The sequence below is a fragment of the Acanthopagrus latus genome, chromosome 23, assembly GCF_904848185.1.
Source record: "Acanthopagrus latus isolate v.2019 chromosome 23, fAcaLat1.1, whole genome shotgun sequence".
NCBI classification, from domain to species: Eukaryota; Metazoa; Chordata; class Actinopteri; order Spariformes; family Sparidae; genus Acanthopagrus; species Acanthopagrus latus.
The window spans coordinates 16,300,286-16,320,080 of NC_051061.1; the positions used below are offsets into that span (position 1 = coordinate 16,300,286).

The window sequence follows — 19,795 nt, forward strand, 5'->3', positions numbered from 1 at the left end:
GTTTAAAATGTAAAATGCCACTTACATTGTAGCTTCAAATTGAAATAGAAAGTATGTTAGTTTACATACATCAGTAATTTGTTGGCCACAGAATTTGTTTCCTTTGTCAATCCAGAAAAAGAATTTCTGTTAGAGCTTTGCCAATGGATCATCTGCAGTGCAGCATAAAGGCAGTCTAGAACTGGGCCTGGTTTGCGGTACACTTGGACTGTAGACACATTCTCTTTTGGCTCTGTACTGATGCACATTTGATCTGAAATGATGCTAACAGTGACCATGAGGCTTAAGTGGCGATGTTAAGCTCACATTTGATGGCGTTTACATCCTTTTTTCAAGTAAATGGTGTTGGCATCGTAGCCTTGATATTGTCCTTCTCCATCAAAACTTGGGGAAAGTTTGGATAAAGTGGTTTCAAGTCCATCATTATTAACACTGTTAACGGGAGGCGTAGCCTTACAGTTACAGTTTTGGGTATCATGTCCCGGTTTTGAGTCTCTTAATGTTATTTTTGGTGCTCAAACCACTGGGAACCGACATTTAAACAATTCAGCAGCATATCTTTTTTTTTTTTTTTTCCAAAAACAAAACAGAGTGTCCTGGTTTCTGTGGATAATCCACGCCCCTCACTGTGAAGAGTCTTCAGTCCTACATTCTGCAGATGACTGCAAACTTAGATACGTTGCTGTTGAGTTTTTAAAACGTCTTAAGCGGCTCAGGCATCCATTGTGTTGTGTGTGTGTGGTGGCTGAAATTTCAATTCTGCAAATTACAGGTTTTGTTTTTGTCATTTGGATAGACCAACCCTCGTTTGTGTGCTCATTTGGCCGTCAGTGTTCACCCAGTTATTGATTTGAATTCCCTTAAATGCAAACTGAAAGTCTCAGCAACTGATTCATTTCAAGTGTTCAAAACAACAAGTAAGTCACCAAATCAGGGGTTCTGGAGAAATTGCCTGTCCTCCCCACAATTTTGAGTGTGGATAGCTCAATGAGGGATGCTCTAACAAAAAAAGCACAATAACAGAAGCTCTTCCACCAAAAGCTGAGATGGAGTTAATTTTTGGAGAACCTGTCATGCTGTGGTGGCCAATCAAATGAGCTGGAAATCAGACCAGCTGGTCAGCAGCATTGTCATTCAAGCTGTTTACGCAAAATATAATTAATGGCAGCATAAATGTCATTTAATCAGGTTATACTTAGCCTATAATGAAGGTTTTCGTGTTTCCTTCTAAGTACCGTGCAGTGGATTGATTATGTGTTTAAGAGGTGCGAGTGGGTGTTAAATCTAACCGTGTTAACCCCCCATATGGATGCATGAACCAGCCCCCTCTCCACTCAGAGAAAACGTCCTTTTCCTTCAATCCCAGTCAGGCCAAATGCAAAACAGAACACACCCTTTTCTCACTTCAGTTCATGTCGGGTCAAAGCCACAAGCAAACGCAAAACAAGAACTTCAGTCTGTCCAGTTCAGTTTCTCAGTTCCACCCAGAGTTAGCTCCTCTGACATGACACCAGAGTCAGAGTGAAAAAACAAGGGCTGTCGTCGCACGGGCCAAACAAAAGACAAGAACATTCAAATATGAAATATATATCGTGTTGCTCGGTGGCTCAGACAGCATCGTGCTGCCAGGAGAGACTGCACCAGCAGGACGGAGAGATGCTCTATCCTCAAACTTGTTGAGGATAGATGAAAGAGCTGTTACTTCCAAGCCCCGGGCCGAAAACTGAGCGCTTTCCAGGCCTCTGATTTTATCTGAACGCAGCCTTAAGGACTGCACTGACCCAAAAAAGGAGGTCTTAAAATAAATCTTGAGGGTTGCCAGACCAATGGCTTCTGACTTGTGACCCCTTAAATCGAAGCTGCGTCTGTTATTTAGAGATCGAGTGGTAAAATCGTCCCCAGAATCCAAGATCCGAAAGATCTGTGGTGCGCAAGGGTGTCTGAGCTCTGAGTTTTCTAATAACAGAACTCCTCAAATGAAAATAAGTAACAGGGCGATTGCTCACGACGCTCTTTTTTTTCTCCACTGCACTATTCTGTGAAAACATCTGCCAACACTTCAGAGCGGTGTTGTTCAGCAGCTGCTGCAATAGAAAATTCAAGGAAAGAGAAAAAAAAGACGTGCGGTGTGTTTTCATGAAAATATGCTGATTCTGCCTCCACCTTTTTATTAAAATGCTCGCCACTCTTATCCGCGCTCTGTGACGAGGGGTTGCAAGTAAACGTTCTTTTTATGCAGCCATAAAAGTTTGCTGCAGTATGTCAGGACGTGTGCATGGTATAGTGAGCCTGAGCACCAGCAGGGGGTAGCATTGAACACCCTAGTTGGCAGCTGAAGTCCTCGTGGACGTCATTAGTCAAGTTCACGAGCTCATGAGAGCATACAGGCCCGGTGATTAAACTCTTAATTGGAGGGAAACTTAATTCGACCAGAACAAGGCTCTTTGAAACTGTCTGTGTGTTTTGACGGGGGGGGGGAAGATGATGATCCTCCTTTCCTTATCCGCACATCTACCAATTAAGACCACAGAGTCGGGCTCGGTTCCAGCAGGTCCGCTCTCACTCTGGGATAATTTGCCCTTCAGTGTCAGTCGCCTCCCGCCAGAGGTAACACTCAGCTGTGCCCCGGCATCAGCAACTCTGCTACTCACACGTCCTAATTATCTCCCGGTAACAGCTTATTATTTTTCATAATCCATTAAGATGGTCGGAAAGTGTAATTACTCCTGCAGTGTAGTCATGCATATAGTAAAAAAAGGAAGTGCCTACTGATCTGAAAGAGATTTTTTCTGTGGTTTATTGGGTTTAGAGTCTCAAGAGGACAGAGAGCATTCTCGCCTCTGATGTAAAGTACTGTTAACTCTCTGAGATTTGGATAAAGGGGCTGGAAACATCCAAAAGCTTTCTGTTTTTAAAAAAGAGAAAAAAGTTTTCAAATGAAGTTGTTGACGACCCGCAGAGGAGAGGAAAGTGGCAACCGAAGTTCATGTTGAGAGACTTGAACGTGTTTTTAATTTGGTGGATAAGAAAATGAGAAGGAGAGAAGAGAGGCCAGTCACTAAAGTAGCCGAGGTATTTAAGCTGGATCGGTACCAGTTACTAGAACTGCAACAAGTTCTGTTGAATAATACAAATCTGAGAAATGAGTTCAAAAGTTTAACGTGGAGAATTGGTCATCAGCTCAGTTGCTGTTCTGGAGCTTTGGATCAGATCACATGACTTAAACGTTCAGGTTCAAAGGTTATTCTTGACTTTAGAGGCAGCTGTTGGTAAAACTGTCTGACTTCAGGACAAACCCGTTGCTCCTCTGCATTCAGCCCAGTCACCAGGATAAAATGTTAGCACGTAATGTTTCTGCAAAGCACCGATATGTTCACATTTGTACGTGAAACCTAATATCAGTGGGGTTACAGGTGACCGCAGTTTGAGACGGGGTCACAACATTTGTAAGCGTGACATCTCCAGCCGTGTTCGGCAGCTGGGTTGCTAGAGCCGTTCATATTGAATTCATGTTTACAAAAACACTTCCAGGCTCATGATTGAGCTCTGAATTTCAAAGCCAGATTCATTTTAGAGAGCAGTTAAAGCGCTCTGAAGAATTGGAAATCCAACTGCTCCAACTCCCTCTGCTGATGAAGATTATGCAATATGTGTTTAAATTGTACATGTTAATCATTTTAATTTCTGATCAACTTACCCTCTGTTGTCTTTGAGTTTGAATGGCTTTGTATTAGACAATTGTCAAACTGTTTTTTTCTAAGTAAATGTGTTTTTTGCTCTTTTACCTCTATGTTTTGTAATTGACACAATGTCATTGCAAAAAAATAACCCAGTTATATATACTATACAATTATAAATACATCTTGAATGAATGAATAAATGGACTTTAAGTCTTTAAGAGTGTTTTTTCAACTACTGATTCACAAATCAAATGCACTTTTGTTGGCTTTACAGGTGAGGTTCTAAATTCATTCCTGACCCTTGAAACCACATCGCCCAAGGTCCAAGGTCAAGACCAAATTTTAAACCTAGAATAAGAAGAAACATGATAAAACATGTTTCATTTTCATTTCCATTATGCATTCTTAACACATCACATAATACAGCGCATATATTTACATCCGGTCTGCTGACGGGCGACACATGAAAGAAAAAAAAACCCCTGCAGTGTTCGTGTGTGTTCGTGCAGAAGCACAGATGCTCCCTCACAGGGCGGGTGGGGGGTGTGCTGAACTGTTTGATATTATGCGGACGATTCGTGGCGTCCTTTTGGGAAAATCACTCCCGGCCGACCACCAGCGGGAGAATTCAGAGCGTTTGAGGCGATCATCAAAAACACCAAAGTGAGGAAATATGTCATGCAGGAGTGGTGCTCATTGCAGGTCTGGAGGCCTGTGGTTGGCTTCAGTGGACACTTTCTTTTTTGTTTTGTTTTTCATTCTGTAATCTGCATTTACACACGTGCTTTGACATCTTTTCGCTGTGTGAATGATTATCTGCCGTCAATGTTAATCCAAGTCAAGGAGGCCCATTCTTGCCCCTGTTCATATTTCAGAATGTTGCAAGTGTTTTGGCATTAATACCTTTGAAATTAAAAGGACGAGAAGAATGTAGGAAGGCCTTTTAATAATCCTGAGGATAGGATATTGGCCGGATGGATAAAGGGAGATAAGATTGCTCGAGCAAAAAGCCTTATTTTCAACTCTGGAGACCGTTTAATCCCTGTAAAGCTATGCTCATTACCTCGGTGGGGGGAGAAAAGGGGAGATTTGCTTAATTAAGTTGTTAAGAAACCAGCAAACCCTGCAGCCTTCTGAGACCACAGCTGATTCCATTCGGGAGAACGACCATGTGATCGACTGACAGTGTTTGTCAATGTAGGCCCGTGTGTGTGTGTGTGAAAAAATATAAAATTAAGATACTCTTCTGTCACTGTTGGGGATTTTGTGCAAAATGTCAGACACACATCAAGACACAGCCTTTTCTACTGCTGATCAGATAAAATGGAGAGGATGGATGAAGTTAAGTGTCCTTGCTCAACTAACGTGTGCTGCCAGAGGAGAAGACAAACAAATTTACCAAAATTATCCAACCCTTTATTAGAATTTCTGGAAATGTGATGATACTCTGCTTTAATGAACACCGTCAGAGTAAACTTGACAGCACATTTGTTTATCAAACCCTATTTTTCTTTTCAAGCATTTTTCACTTTCGCACAACTCAAAATTACTTCAGGATATTGGGATATTTTAGTTACCTTGACTGCTTATTCTGCAACACATCTGAATTATTATTTTGTGTTTTGTGAACATTTTCTGCCCCCAAAAAACACATTTAATTTGACTTTGTATTGCACATTCATGCACATGCATATATACATCCTTATCCCCATATCCCTAACTAATCTGTGCATAGTAATTATCTATGTTGCTGTGCAATTATATAACATGTTTAAAAAATGTCCTTGCTGTCATTCACCATTACCATAATTCATTTTTATCATGCAAACGTCTGTTGTCCGCCATTTTGTTATTGACTTGTCAGGTGGGGAATGTTGCTCTGTGATGGAGGCCGATTTTTAATGCTGGATAAAAGTCATAAAGGATCGTCTGTGCATTGTTCCGCGCCTTTCAAAGAATAATTACCAACACAACATTCTGCAAAGGTAAAATTGGCTGATGGATTCATTTCTTTAGAAGAAGATGAGACGAAGAGGATTTAAAACAAGGAGCTCAGCAACAGGTGAGCTAACAGCTAAGCCAATATACAAAAAGTTAGCCAAACCAACTAAACCCGCTAAACTAAACCACCAGCCTAATGAATGTTTCGATAATGTGACAACTTTAACTTTAACTTTAACCCTCATAAAACACATTGTTATAATTAAAATGCCTTTAGCTAAAGTACTGGACAAAGGTTATTTCGCTAAATTGGCTAGCTTACTGCTGTGCTGCTAAGGTAGCTACTAGAAAATTAGCATTCTTGTAGTTAGCTAACATGTAGGATGAAACATGAAGGCTAGTTTATATTTACTAAAGCTTAGCTGAAGACGATGATTACTAGCTATTGATATAACTGTTATATGGACTAGTGTAATAAAGTACAGTATGAATCTGTAAGTATGAGTTTTGAACAATGAGATAGATAAACAGTTTATCTAAAGAGGTTCTCAACTCAACCCAGAACAGTTAATCAGAAAATACAGATTCAGACTTTGCAGATACATGGTTTTTAACTGAACTGAAAGTATGAAAACATTTACTTTTAAAAATCTGTTAGACAAATGTAGTGAAGTAGAAAGTACGGCATTTCAGAGAAGTCATGGGATTGAATTTGTGGCATTTGAGTTGCTTAAAATGGAAATATTCTAGAATAGTACCTATTCTAAATGCACTTAGTTACATTCTTGGTTAAATCTTTATTCAGTTCCCCTGTCAGTATTATTATGAACCATTGTACATAATGGATGGCGCTCCATGTGACTTCATTAAACTTCCCTCCTCAAATTTACATAATGACAGTTTTTCTTTTAGAGCTGTTAAGAAATATAATTTTATGACTTGATGCTTTGTTTGTCATGTTTTACTTACTTAATCAGTGGTATTTAATCATTGATGACCATAAAAAAAATTAGATTCCTAAAAAATGGACTTGGATTTTGAAAATAATGACTGTCGGACTGTTGCTTTGACCATGAGTAAATGACTAAATCCCTAAATGTCAGCTGCTCAGTTCCATGTTTCAGGTGTGAGGCTGCCTGCTTGTTGCTGTGTTCACTTGAATCAGCGTCATCACTGTAATTAGCTAGTCGGGATAATATTGTTATAAGCTGTAACAGAAGATGGGAGTCAAGGTGTCACCTAGATTATGAAAATGATCCACGTGACCTCTGTGAACATTTGATCTTGATATGATACAGCAAACGTATTGTGTGTGTTGTGTGGCTTTCATGCTGCAGGTATCATGCCACGACCTTGACCCTAACCTTCTCTTTCCTCCAGCCCCGACTGGCTGATTACTGGGGCCGATGCTTAAACCTACGTTTATGTTTTGTGCGGCAGGTTCACACGGGATGAGTGAAATCTGTATTTTTATCCAATTCACTGACATGATCTGAATATGACGCTGAAGTCTCCATGCAACATCAACCTTCAGAGCTCGAGCGTCTGTTCTTCATCAGCCACTTTATTAACATAGATTAGAGTTTATTTTTCCACCTTCTGCATGTGATGCAAGCATAATTACACATTTGCAGCTCATTTAGATCAGCTAACGGATGCTTTGGGCCTGTACTTGAGTATGACAAGCTTTTGTTGTCACCAACATTTCCCGTCATCGTTTCTAAATGTCAGTCTAGTCGATCTTACACAGCCGTTGACTGCTGTTAAACATATTCTGAGCCGTGATCAAACTACAGAATTGTTCGGTTGTCGACAGAAAACAGATGGCTAGAATACGACCCAAAGTGACCGACACGCTGCTTTACATAGGGCTGATATTATCACATGACGTCTGTAAAAAAGAAGTATTAGTCGCAAAGTTGCAAATTATAATAATTACGATAATATTGACTTAATTGAATGTTCATAATACAGACTAACCGTCTAAATGTATATAAAAACAACCAGAATCTTGAATTCATATTGATAGAGGAGTAATATTCAGTTTCCAATTTCCCTCCCATCTTTTCTGCCCATATTATGTTATGTTTCTTTTTCAGTGTCAGCCATCCAAAAGTTGGAGTCTTCAGTTTCCTCTCTGTCTGCCACGATCCACTTGATCAAGCTCGCAACTTTTTCTTCCGTCTGAAAGTGATTAGAGGAAAGTCTGGTTTACTGTCGAGAGATCGTGTTGACAAACTGCATGTGTCCGCTCAGTCCGAACGCGCCCTGAAGCTGCTTTCTCTCCCCTCTCGCCACCTTCCCAACACTCTCTCGCGCTCATCTTTTATTTTCCTCTCACTTCCTCCTCCCTCCCCCTGTCTCCTCATATCTCTTCACATCCTGGCAGTTTTCTCTCTCCCTACCCTCTGATTGATGAGTGCGCTGCTATTCACACAGATAATCTGCCTCGAATCACAGATATAGATTCACATGACAGACACACTTGCCGTACTTATTATTCCCTTTACATCCCTCTCCCGTGCATGTGACGCTATGTGTCTGAATTACTTTCCCCTGTGTGACATTGCCGCGCTCTGTGTGACCACACTTCTCCTCTCGCTTACTCTTTTTTTAGTTTTCCTATCTTATTTTTGTCCTCATCCCTCCCCTCAACCTCCTCCATCTCCACTTGTGCTTCACTTCCCATGACATACCCTGCCCCCCCGACCAACCAACCACCACTGTTTTCCCCTCTACTATCTGTCTCTCCGACAGCCTCCTGTTTTACGTCCATCCATCACTCTGTTTGTGTTGACGAGGTGTGGAAATATGAAAGGCTGAGAGACAAATGAGAGTGAAGGTGACGGTATTATAGGGGGAGGAGGAGGAGGAGGAGGAGGAGGAGGAGGGGGGAGGAAACATATTCAATAAGAGACTTTACTGTGGAGAGAGCAAGGGAGGAGAGCGTCATCTTCCCTCCTCTCTCTCCCTCTCCCCCCCCTCCCTCTCCCTTTCTCTCTCTCTCTCTCTCTCTCTCGCTCTCTCTTTGCGAGCATGTGTGTGTTGGTGTGTGCGTCTCCCGTCTCTCCCGGCTCCGCTGTTGTTCGCCGCCGCCACAGATGAGCTGGGAAGAGGAGGGAAAGCGGATGTATTTGGCCAAAGGAAAACGGGAGGAGTTTGGACCGGCATGCGAGACTAACCAGCGGCTCTGATCATCAACGGCTCTCCCTCACTCTCGCTCTCTCTTTCTGTCTCTCTCTCTCTTTCAGACACACACACAGGCGCACACACACACGTACAAACACACACACGTGCGCTCTCAGACTCACACACACACACTAACGCCGGCTGGATGTCTTCTCGCTAGGCTGAACGAGAGAGGTGCTTAGGCTTGTCATTAGTTGGGGGCACGGGAGATCCTGAGAAGCCTGGACGCGCGCGCGTGTGTCAACCTGCCTGCACACTCACGCATGAGTTGCCGCGTGAGTGTGTGTGTGTGTGTTTTTGAACGGAGATGAGTCGGGATGTTAAATACACAAAGGCAGCCTTGATTGGCTTGCGGTTTAAGTGACTCTCACCTCTCGCTGCGGGTGACACAGAGGACTTACCTCTGGGATTTCTGTCAGTCAAATCGTGCAGACACAGAGGGCAGCGGAGGGTGTGTGTGTGTGTGTGTGTGTGTGTGTGTGTGTTTGTGTGGGGGGAGGAGGTGGTGGGGTGCAGTCTGGGATTAGGGCAGAGTGTGCATGAGAGTGTGTGTTTGGGGTGTACGAGGAGCTCCAGGCATGCTGGCAGCCACAGTAACTCTCAGCTCAAGGGAGTCATTGAGAGTGGAGGTGGCGAGGAAAGGGATGCCCTGAGGGAGCATCTTTCTCCTCTGTCTCTTACTCTCAGTAGTAGTTATTTGGGTTGAGGAGATTTTTGCCCCCCTTTGTGTTCTTCCTCTTTGTTGTCAGTTGTTGCTGCTTTTCTACATTTTTTTGGTCATGTTTCCTGTCAGTGCTGCTGCAGGTCTCCTACTTTTACGTCTTTGTGTTTTCCCAAAACCTTTTTTCTCTCCAGCTCTTCTGTTGCTTATCAATATGCTCAATATGATTATGAGTTGTGAATTCAGGTGTTTTATTGACGTTCCCTCTCTGTCTGTGCAGGTGTGAGTGCACGGGGGGCTCCCTGGCGGAAGAGCTGGAGGGCTGATGATGGATCTAAAGGAGAGCTGTGGCAGTCAGGGGAGCCAAGAGAGCTCCAGCCTGCACCCAACCTCCTGGCAGGCCTTTGCTCACACCAGCACGCTGCACGGCCTGCGCTTCATCTTCCCTTATGGTCAACCCAGCGTGCGCCGCTTGCTCTGGGCTCTGGCTCTGCTGGCCTGCGTGGGACTGTTAGCCCTAGAGAGCGCCGAACGCTTGGCCTATTTCCTCTCCTACCCTCATGTGACCAGCGTGGACGCTGTGGTCTCGAGCAGCCTGGTCTTTCCCGCTGTGACCATTTGTAACCTCAATGCCTACCGCTTCAGCCGCCTCACGCGCAACGATCTATACCATGCGGGAGAGTTGCTGGCATTGCTTGATGTGCACCTGACAATCCCCCAGCCGCACCTGGCTGAGCCTGATGTGCTGGCTTTCCTGCAGGAAAAAGCCAACTTCACTGCCTACAAGCCCAAAGCGTTCAGCATGAAAGAGTTCATGGAGAGGGTGGGCCACGACCTCAAAGAGATGATGCTCTACTGCCGCTACCAAGGCCAGGAGTGCAGCCACAGCGACTTCAAAACGGTGAGTCCGCTCATGTCTTCTTTCAAATTCCAGCTCTGGTCTGGGATCAGTTGGGGTCAGAGCGTTTCTGCAGCCTTCCAGCTCTCAGGGGACTCTTCTTGTGAGGTGCTCAGCTTGCGTGTTCTCAATCTTGAGCGGTCCAAGAGCTGGATGATTTTGCCTGTAAAATGACTTGATGTATGCTGATAGCTGCTCTTTCCCTCCCACGCTGCTATGCCGGGAGTCTCTCGCTGGGTTTCTCTCTTTTGGACCCTTGTGTTCAGCTGCACAGTTTGACTCTCTGTTCTGCAGATATATTCTCTGCTGTTGCCTTGTTGTTGTCATGAGTCTTCACATAGGGGAATTGTGCTTGTTGGCACATACATTACTGCAACAGGTCTACAGTATTTTAGTCACTGAAGGCAAAGAATTGTTACGTCTCAGGCCATAGTGAGAAGTAAATTCCCTCAAATCCCTCTGCCACTTTCTTTATTTCTCCAGCACAGGAGCTTTCATTTTTTCCAAATCAGAACATTCAAAGGAAGTTTGTGGACCTGCTGGATCATCTGATTGAGCTGAATAACACCCTAAATGTGCAATTTTTTGGCTTGTTGCTGGTGTTTATATCCTGTTGTTTTGTTGTGTGTCAGTAATGTACTGGTTGAACCTGCTAGGTGCTTTTGGTGAAAGTCTATTTTGTTGCACTGATAAAACTAAAATACTGATCATAAGGCCTTTATGCTTCAGCAAATACTCTACTTTTTGGCAGAACAAAGCGATCATGTTCTGGCACAGGTCGGTTTGACACAAAACCACTTTTCTGAACGCCCACTTGTTGCATACTTAGACTCCCTCAGACTGATTGTTAATTAGGTCCATCAGTGAGTAGGTGAAGAGTACACTGCTTTCAGTATGTGGATGCTAGAAAGAGGAATATTGAAGCTTTAATAGCACAGCCTAGTTTATAAAAAATGACCTTGTGGATAAAAATGTCATCTTTAATCAATGACAAAATATATGTTAAAAGATGTTTTTTATCCTCTAAGATGTCTTGGAAAAGTGTTTTGTGAGTGGCGCTTTCAAGGACCAGTTTTTCCAAGGTTTACCTCACCTCCACAAATCATGCAACATTTCTGCAAAATTGAAATGCCTGCCATACACTTCTTGGATGTATTTATTCTGCTGTTCCACTGAAGACTGTTGGCAAACTCTTGGGTTGTTTAATTCATCACCCTGAACTCAAAGTCTGCATTAGTTTAGTTGGTGTTGCACTATGATTGCCTGGTAATGCAGTGCAGGGCAGATTGATTCTGAAAAAAGACCTCCCAGCATTACCTCATAAAAATGATGTAACCACGACTACGGCTAGATTTTGATGTTTTTTTCATTGTCAAATCTCTCTAGTCTTCAACATTTACAAGCAACAAAGGGTATAAATATTAGATTTGCTGCGCAAACCTACATTCGGTGCACAACCTGTAGCTAAATCCTGCAGATGACATGATCAACAGTGACATATTAGACAGGCGTCTAGTAGTATCTTTTCACACCTTGCTTTTTTTTATTTTTAAGCTACTTGACTTTGAATCCTTGAAGTTCAGATTCAGTTGACAAGATAAAAATATCATTATGCTATGTCCAAAGCTATAAATAGGCAATTTTGTGCCCTGTATGGGCACAGTGAAGTGATGGGATCAGTTAGATTGTGGTTGTGGACTGGTGTTTTGATACAGTAAACTGTGAATGTTAAAAGTAGGGCAGAATGTCGTGTTTCTGCTATCAGTTACATTTTTTAAGTCACAGCAGGCTGTGTTTTTTAGTTCCCTGGAAATCCTGGCATCCTGGTCAGGATCAATCCGTTAATCACAATCAATCTTTTTGGCTGAGTACAGATGCCAGCTTGGAGGGAGGACACTAACGAGACGGCAGCCAATAGTTTCATTTTGGCCTCCTGTAATCTGCCACAAGTTGTGCATGTAAGCGTCACAATCCAACTAAGAATGAGAGGCTTGCAAACGTTACCTGAGTGTTTTGTGCGGTGCACTTTGCTGTTTTAAACGAGATATAAAAGATTCAGTAAGGGATTCTTTAGTGTCAGATAAAGCCACAACTATCGATTGAGTTTAATTATAGCTTCAGCTCTACAACAGTCTGATTACACCGTTCATCACTTACTGCTAATTGTGTTGGCTCTACACCTTTTCACTTGCCTTCACTAGCTTAGTCTAGCACCTCTTGGTACATAATGTCTTTATTTCTCATTTATTGTGAGTTCATCTGTGTCACTCTCACACATGCAGTCCAAAGTACAGCTTGTTACTGTTCTGGTTTGACAACCTTTATGTTATATCCTGTTTTTACACTTTCATCTCAGTTACGTGTCTACCCTTCAGCAGCAGGATCCTGTACCAAGTGTGTCACCAAGTGTCTGAAAAAAGGTTCTGTTGTAATTTCCACGTTCCACATCCATGGAGAGCTGTGGACCGGTTTCCTTCATACTGTGATGAGCCCAAGTGGAGCCTATGTATAGGAAAAACTGGGCATAACGCCGACAGCCACTTCAAAGGAGGACTGATTTCTTGTATGTTACTCAATGTATATGATGATATCATCAATCAGTGAACACAAATTTGTGCATTATAAAAAGAGTCTTATTTGGATAAGAAAAGATTGGAATTTTGATTTTATCTACTCGGGTGGGGTGGCAGCCTATGTATGGCTATGTGTGTTAATAATACGTGACATATGTTGGGTGTGTTTTCCGTTCAAAAACTGTGTAACCACTGACGTGATCTATATTCGATGATAAATCAGAGTCGGCTAAAAGAAGTTAAAATAACAGATAAAGTAAATGCCAGATTACTTAAATGTGAAACTAAATGATAATTCCTGTCTGTTTCTATTCAACAACTGCTTCAACAAAATCCAAACTATACTGAGGCTACTAAATTGCTAAATAAAAACAGGTTCTCAAACCTAATATTTTTTATTTTGTTATTTGATAAGCAAATATTTGTAATTTGTAAAAAGATACTCTCCGATGTATTTGTGCCCATCTCCGATTGTGGGATAATACATTTTAATCAGTTAAGTTCATAGTGGCATTAATCATTAACATCCATAGTATTTATTTTTGCACTGCACCGTGTAATGGGCAGTTGCTTAACTAGCAGCCTGACTTTTTCAAGCATGTACACACATTACAGCTGATGCAGAATCTTATTAACAAGATGTTCCTTTTGTTTGTCTTCTTCAAAACTGACCAGCGATGCATGCACTGACACTGTGGCTCTGCCTCCAGGATCTGATCTACTGTGACGGGCTCCACGTTTTGTAGAAAGTAAACTCTGACGTCATTTAACAGAGCACATCAGCAGCATTTTTGCGCCTCATGTCTTGTTCAAAGCTTCTGGATCCGTTAATGTTTGATTGATAACTGCGTCTTTCATCCTGAAAGATACTCAATGCAGAGACACTGATTGGAAAAGCAACAATGCTTTATCACATGTTGGCTGTAGTGATTTTGCTATTCATGCCTTCAGATGGATGCTTCCCCTGGAGTTCCCATGAGTATTGCGGTGAGCCAAAGCCAAGCTACTAGTGAGCGGCTCCCTGCTCGACTCTAACAGGAGAACACGTGATCTGAATAATTTCATTCTGTTGAATTTTTAGGGGGTTAATGCAAAGCTAACTTGGCTCTGTCACCGCCAATGAGTCTCTTTTTGACTCTCCTTAGTAACTGTCTTGCATGCTGTGGCGCACGCCTTTGACCCCAAGCTGGGTTCAAACATAATCATGTTGACAGAGAGGCTACTAGAAGGCACTGTCATCCTCTTTGCCCTCTGCCTGTTGCTGCTGCTGAGCTCCTCCTGACTTCCTCTCCGTCGACTCGCTCCGTCACTCCTCTCTCTGTCACTACAGCGACACACCTTCATGTCTCCGGCGCCTTTTGAGGGGAAAGGAAAATATAAAACAAAAAAACAAACAAAAAAAGACCTAAAAAACAGGCCCCCCCCCAAAAATAGAAAAACACATGCATGAATGGGCACAGACACATAAGCAGACACACCAATACACGTCAATGAGCAGACGTACACAGAGGCGCAACATTAGCATGACACTCTTGGGACCCGAGTCAGCGTTTGACTGACACTGTGATGAATGACCGCAGGGAGGGTTGTGGGGACACTGGAGTCAGTGTGATGTGACTGATGGAACTGGAGCGAGCGCAGCACAAAAAGGGAAACAGCATCAGTGTGCACATTTCCACTTACATGCATGTGTTACAGTACGTGTCACCTCACGTAAGCTTTTAGCATTTTCTTGTTAATTTATGTTCATGTGTGAGCACATCTGCAACCCACCTGCCACCATTTGTCCCAAATAAGCAGCTTGATGCACTTGCTTTTTTCAAGGATGGCAAGAAAATGAGGGCACGTCTGCAAAGCCAAATGCAGAGCTGGTGAACAATACAAATGCCTGCTTTCAATCCGGCATCTGCGCAAGGATGCTGACTGGGCAGCTCCATCCCAGTTAGGAAGGTGTGACTGTGGATTAGGAAAACATCGTTACAGGCTTTGGTGCTGAAGGGCATTGTCCTGATAATCAAATTGAATTCTATTGGCTGTCATAGAAACAGTGACACTTGTTACATAGTATGTTCACCAAGGAGCATGTAAATAATGACATTTAAGTGGATTTGGAGGAAGTATCTGTATTGATCCAGTATTGTTCAGGTTCTACACTGATTGGTGTAGCCTCAACATATAAGGAATCAGATAAGACGGGTTGGTCAGGAGCAGGCAGGGTCAGCAACGGGAAATGAGTCCACAGTCTTGCATCGCAGTGGCGAAGACCAATCTTGGAATGAGTTTCTGTGAGGCTGGGGTATATGTACTGGGTTAATTGGTGATCACGAGCAGCTGTGAGTCCAAGTGAGTCGAGTTGGATTGGTTAGGTGGCAATGACTTGTTGACTCAGCAGGCAAAAGGGAGCAAGTGACCGGTAATGCAGAACTGTGAAAGTAGATCAATCACGCAAAGTGACAGCTGTGTTGGTTTTCCCTTCCCTAAGCAGCAGGAGGTGTTTGAGAACAGCGTGTGATGTGACAATGCTGGAACGATATGTTTAAATATTGTCTAAACAGATACAGCTGCACAGAAAGTTATCCTAAAGAAAATACAGTCTTAACTTGGCAAAGTCATGATTTAAAGGAGAAAGAAATGTGTTTATTTAGTTTGTTTAGGCATAAACAAAATCAGTCAACGTAGATCTTTCTCTTCTGATTAAAAGTTCTTCCCCAAAACTACACAGTGCACCTTTAAATCAGAATGATGATGAAATAAAGTCAGAGACATTATAGTCAGGACAAAACTACCCAGCCCTACATATACAGTATATATTACATATATATTACATGATTTTTCAGTATCATCCCATTCAATATTGAACAAATGTTCTTCCCCATAGTGTTCAGTAGCAACCTCACCTGAAATAAAAACCATCTGTGGTGCCATCGCGGAACATTAATACACTTCTAAGAGCAAAGTCCAACTATCACGTGTTTAATGAGATTAATGATCGTTTAGGTAGTCATCCATCATCATCTATTAACTAAATTGATCATGCGACAAGATGTCTCAGGATCTGGGTGCCTTTTCACTTCACCTCATCATGCGTCGCGCATACTTGAATAAGTGGACTCCTCCTGGCCTGTGTTTGTTTTGCCGTGTGTGATTACAACCATGATTAAATGTTGATTGATCACACTGACAAGCCACATCAGTGTCTGCCAGACTGAATCAGTTCAGCGTGCCTGGGCTGCACCCGCTGCATGCTTCAGTTATATATATAAATACCCTGGGAGTGCTGCAGGCCAGGGAGGACCCTATCACACTCTCAGCCTTAATGTGAAAGCTGATAGCAGCCAGACCCTGAGCTCTGTATCACACAGACACTAATTAGCCATTGGTCTATTCCTCTGACCAGAGCCTTGTTGGAGCAGCACTGCAGATGTAATGGTTCTGGCTGTTTACAGCAGCAACAATTAGCCATTACACACAACCTGTGGCCTAAGCACTTGAGTGGCTGATTATTGCATGACTAGATTCTCCTCGCTCTCGCCAGCAGAGCAGCACAAGACTGCTGTCAGTTAGCCATCGGGGAGGATTGTGTGCTTTCTAATCTGTCCTCCCTCCTCCTCCTCCTCCTCCTCCTCCTCCTCCCCGGCCGCTCCATCTCACTAACCGCATTTTATCACTTTTGGATACATTTCTCAATGTTTGAAAGCCCAATGCATCACATTAGGTTGTAGTGGATTTTCTGTATTAATCACTAATGTGGCATTACCATGGCATTTTACATTCCCGGCAGGCATGATGTCTGAGTGTCTTAAAGGGCATGGAAAGCACCGCTGCCACCCACAAGCCCGCCTCTCTAAAACACCCCGGAGAGGCGGCGGCAACCTGTGCTATTTAACCAGCTTGGAAGAAAAGCTGGAGTGCAGCCACAGACAGACAGCTCTGTGTGGATAGTGCTCATGTGGTAGACACTGCAGCTGTCTGCAGTGGTGGATTATGGTAGGCTGATGATATACTGTGTGTTGTGGTGCGGCTTAAAGGAGCAGTAATTTTCCCTGAAGGGGTTTCCTCACGCTCAAACAACTGTCCCGGTTCTGGGCTGTACTGGAAATTATAGGTTTAGTGATTAATGAGATGACTAATTTGAGTGATGTGTTGGAACACGGTATGCAATTTCTTTCCTGTCCAATGAAAATAAGCATCTTAAGTGTATATAAAGTCAGACGTTTCATTATGAAATGGTGACACAAATGTTCCTTAGCTCTAATTGCACATGGTGTAGACGATGTAGTAGAGCTGCAGTGATCTATTAGTTGTCAACTTATAGATTAACAGCACACTAAGTTATTTTATTTTAACTTTATGAGTATTTCTTTTTGATGCTTATCAAAATACTTAAATGTGAGTATTTTCTGGTTCATTTTCTCCTCTATGACAATAAACTAAATATCTTTGGGTTGTGTAAAAAAAACAAGACACTAGAGAATGACATCTTGGGTTATGGGAACCAGTGACGTTTTACAGACCAAATAACTAATCGGTTGATTTGAAAATAATTGACAGATTTATCAATGAAAATAAACAGGTTTTGCCACCCTACAATGTTGCTTGGATCTCAGCTTGTCAGGATGTATAGAGACTATAGAGAAACCACGAGCAGCACTCCTTGGCAAACCAAGCAGGTGTAAATATAGCAATTTACAATGGGTTCTGCATTGTGTTGATTAAATTAGCGTATCTTAGACCTATGAAATACTTGCAATCTTGCTATACTCAGGATGTGAAGTAAATCATACAGCATGTAATGAATCAATAATTATTTATCATCTATGTCATAGATATTATATATTATAGATATATTATAGTTGGGACTGATCCGATCCAGTATCACTGCCAGTTACGTGCTGGCCTGGGGCAAAGAGGCCTTTGGGCAAGAGCACTGACGTTGGGTCCGCATCCACATAGAGTTTTAGCAGAAAAGTGCTGGCTGTGTGCTCAGGAGTGCTTGTTTGCTGAGAGAAAAAATGCTGCACCTGTGTCTTGTCTATATGATAACATTATCCATACAACTGTGGCTATATAAAGTGGCCACTTTGGGTTCACTATCCATTTGATAACTGACATCGAGAAATCAGAGCAAGTGGGTGCATGGCATGACCTGTAGGAGACAAAAATACTCTGAACATAATCACCTAGGCCAGGAAAAAAGTCTTTCTGAAAAGATGAGAGATTTTCAACTGGACAAGAGGTCAGAGGTCTGTATATTTTACACCTACATAGCTCTACAATGCCCAATCGTATACGAGATAACATAATTGTCCTGTTGCATTCATGGGACGTAAGTGTTCATATGGATCTGTTGTAGCAGGAGGAACTATGCACCATTTAGAAAAACTAAAAAAAAAAATTAAATTTCAAATACTGTTTTAACCAAGAGCAACACTTTAGAGGTCGGGTTCAACTTGAAGTGCAGCCAAGCTAGACATTAAACAACCCATCAGCAGGAATGAATCAAATTATTTTGTGAAGTTCACTGTGCAGTTAACAGAGCAGAGTGTGATTGAACAGTGGTTTGGAAATAAGGGCTTCATGAAGTCAATACCAATTTGTCAAAAAATGCTTGCATCAGCCTGAATGCTGTTCTTGTAGCTCACTAATATATATGTTTGGTGTCCTAGTTAATCACCTAGTAGTGGCAATACAGAAAATTAGAGGTTTGTGGCAGAGACAGACAGCTGTGTCAGTGATGGAGGAGAGGAGAAGTCAGGACACGAAGCAGTGCTGTGAGTCGGGATGTTGGCTTGCAGTCACACCGGCATAGAGAGAAGAGGAAGTTGGAAGAGAGGAGAGGAGTACGGCCCATTACCTCAGCAGCCTGTCTGAAGACCTACTTCATCATGGCCACAGGAGGAGGAAGAGGAGGAGGAGGAGGAGGATTGTGTGTGTGTGTGTGTGTTTGCTCAGGAGTGTGAGTTTTAACATGCTGGGGGGTTTGTTTATATTTTCATGTGTGTGGGGGTTTGTGTTATAATGTTCTGTCACATGCAGTCAGTCTTGCTTTGGACCTGCCTGTCCGAGTATGTCAGTTTCTTTCACAAGATATTGGCTCATGACCATAAAATCAAAGGTCAAGCGACTTCAGTTAACTTGAATTTTTTCTTGATCTGCTTGGCCGCTGCAGAGTGAAAATTGTGCCATTGCCAAGAAAATTCAGAATTTTAGGCTACTTACATCATTAGAGTGAAGCACATCAAAGAGAAATGATGTTTTGGTGAGAAATTGATAAAATGTACCAGTACCAGCATCTGTGTGATCTCAGCGCATCTCTGTACATAAACAATACAAATACAACAACATAAACCTGCCTGCAGAGCATTACAGTGGTGGTGTTATCCCCATAATAATGTTTTCACGTAGCATCTCGAAGACAGGGCACTTCCTGAATTTGGCCGACATGACAAACATGACTCTGCTGCAGATACTTCTCCCACATTTGGAAGGCAAAGCTTACAGTGCTTCCTCAAAGCAGATCTTACGCACATCATGCTTGTCCGGTGTATACTTCCCAACAAATTCACAAGATTGGGATAAAGTCAGAAATGTGCAAAGCAACCGACCAGAATCTCCAATCTTCTTACTGTTTACAACATCATGCACATACCCAGTGTACGTGAATGGCCATGAGATATGTGTTTTCGGAGATTATTTCTGGAATGGTGGTTGTATGAGCCATGAATGAATTGGTAGGTGCTTTTTCTATTAGTCACAAGGTGAAAGCTGTCAAAATATCCAGCTGGAACAAACTGCTTACTCAACACATAATCTGGGGAAATCACATTTTCCCAGGCATTTTAAAAACCTGGAA

The 19,795-nt window shown here is 42.5% G+C and overlaps 1 protein-coding gene across 5 annotated transcripts in view; it reads left to right on the forward strand.

Annotated features, from left to right (window-relative positions):
* The first annotated feature begins 5,503 nt into the window (after positions 1-5,503).
* asic2 (acid-sensing (proton-gated) ion channel 2) overlaps positions 5,504-19,795 on the forward strand; it is a 349,310-nt gene continuing 335,018 nt past the window's right edge. Inside the window, exons 1-3 of one of the 5 annotated variants that reach the window (XM_037088403.1) lie at positions 5,504-5,742; positions 7,721-7,821; positions 9,752-10,372. In XM_037088403.1, the coding sequence (XP_036944298.1) occupies positions 9,797-10,372 (576 nt within the window). In that variant the 5' untranslated portion in view covers positions 5,504-5,742; positions 7,721-7,821; positions 9,752-9,796. The remainder of the gene's footprint in view (positions 5,743-7,720; positions 7,822-9,751; positions 10,373-19,795) is intronic. The other 4 variants (XM_037088402.1, XM_037088407.1, XM_037088405.1 and 1 more) reach the window with 4 other exon arrangements.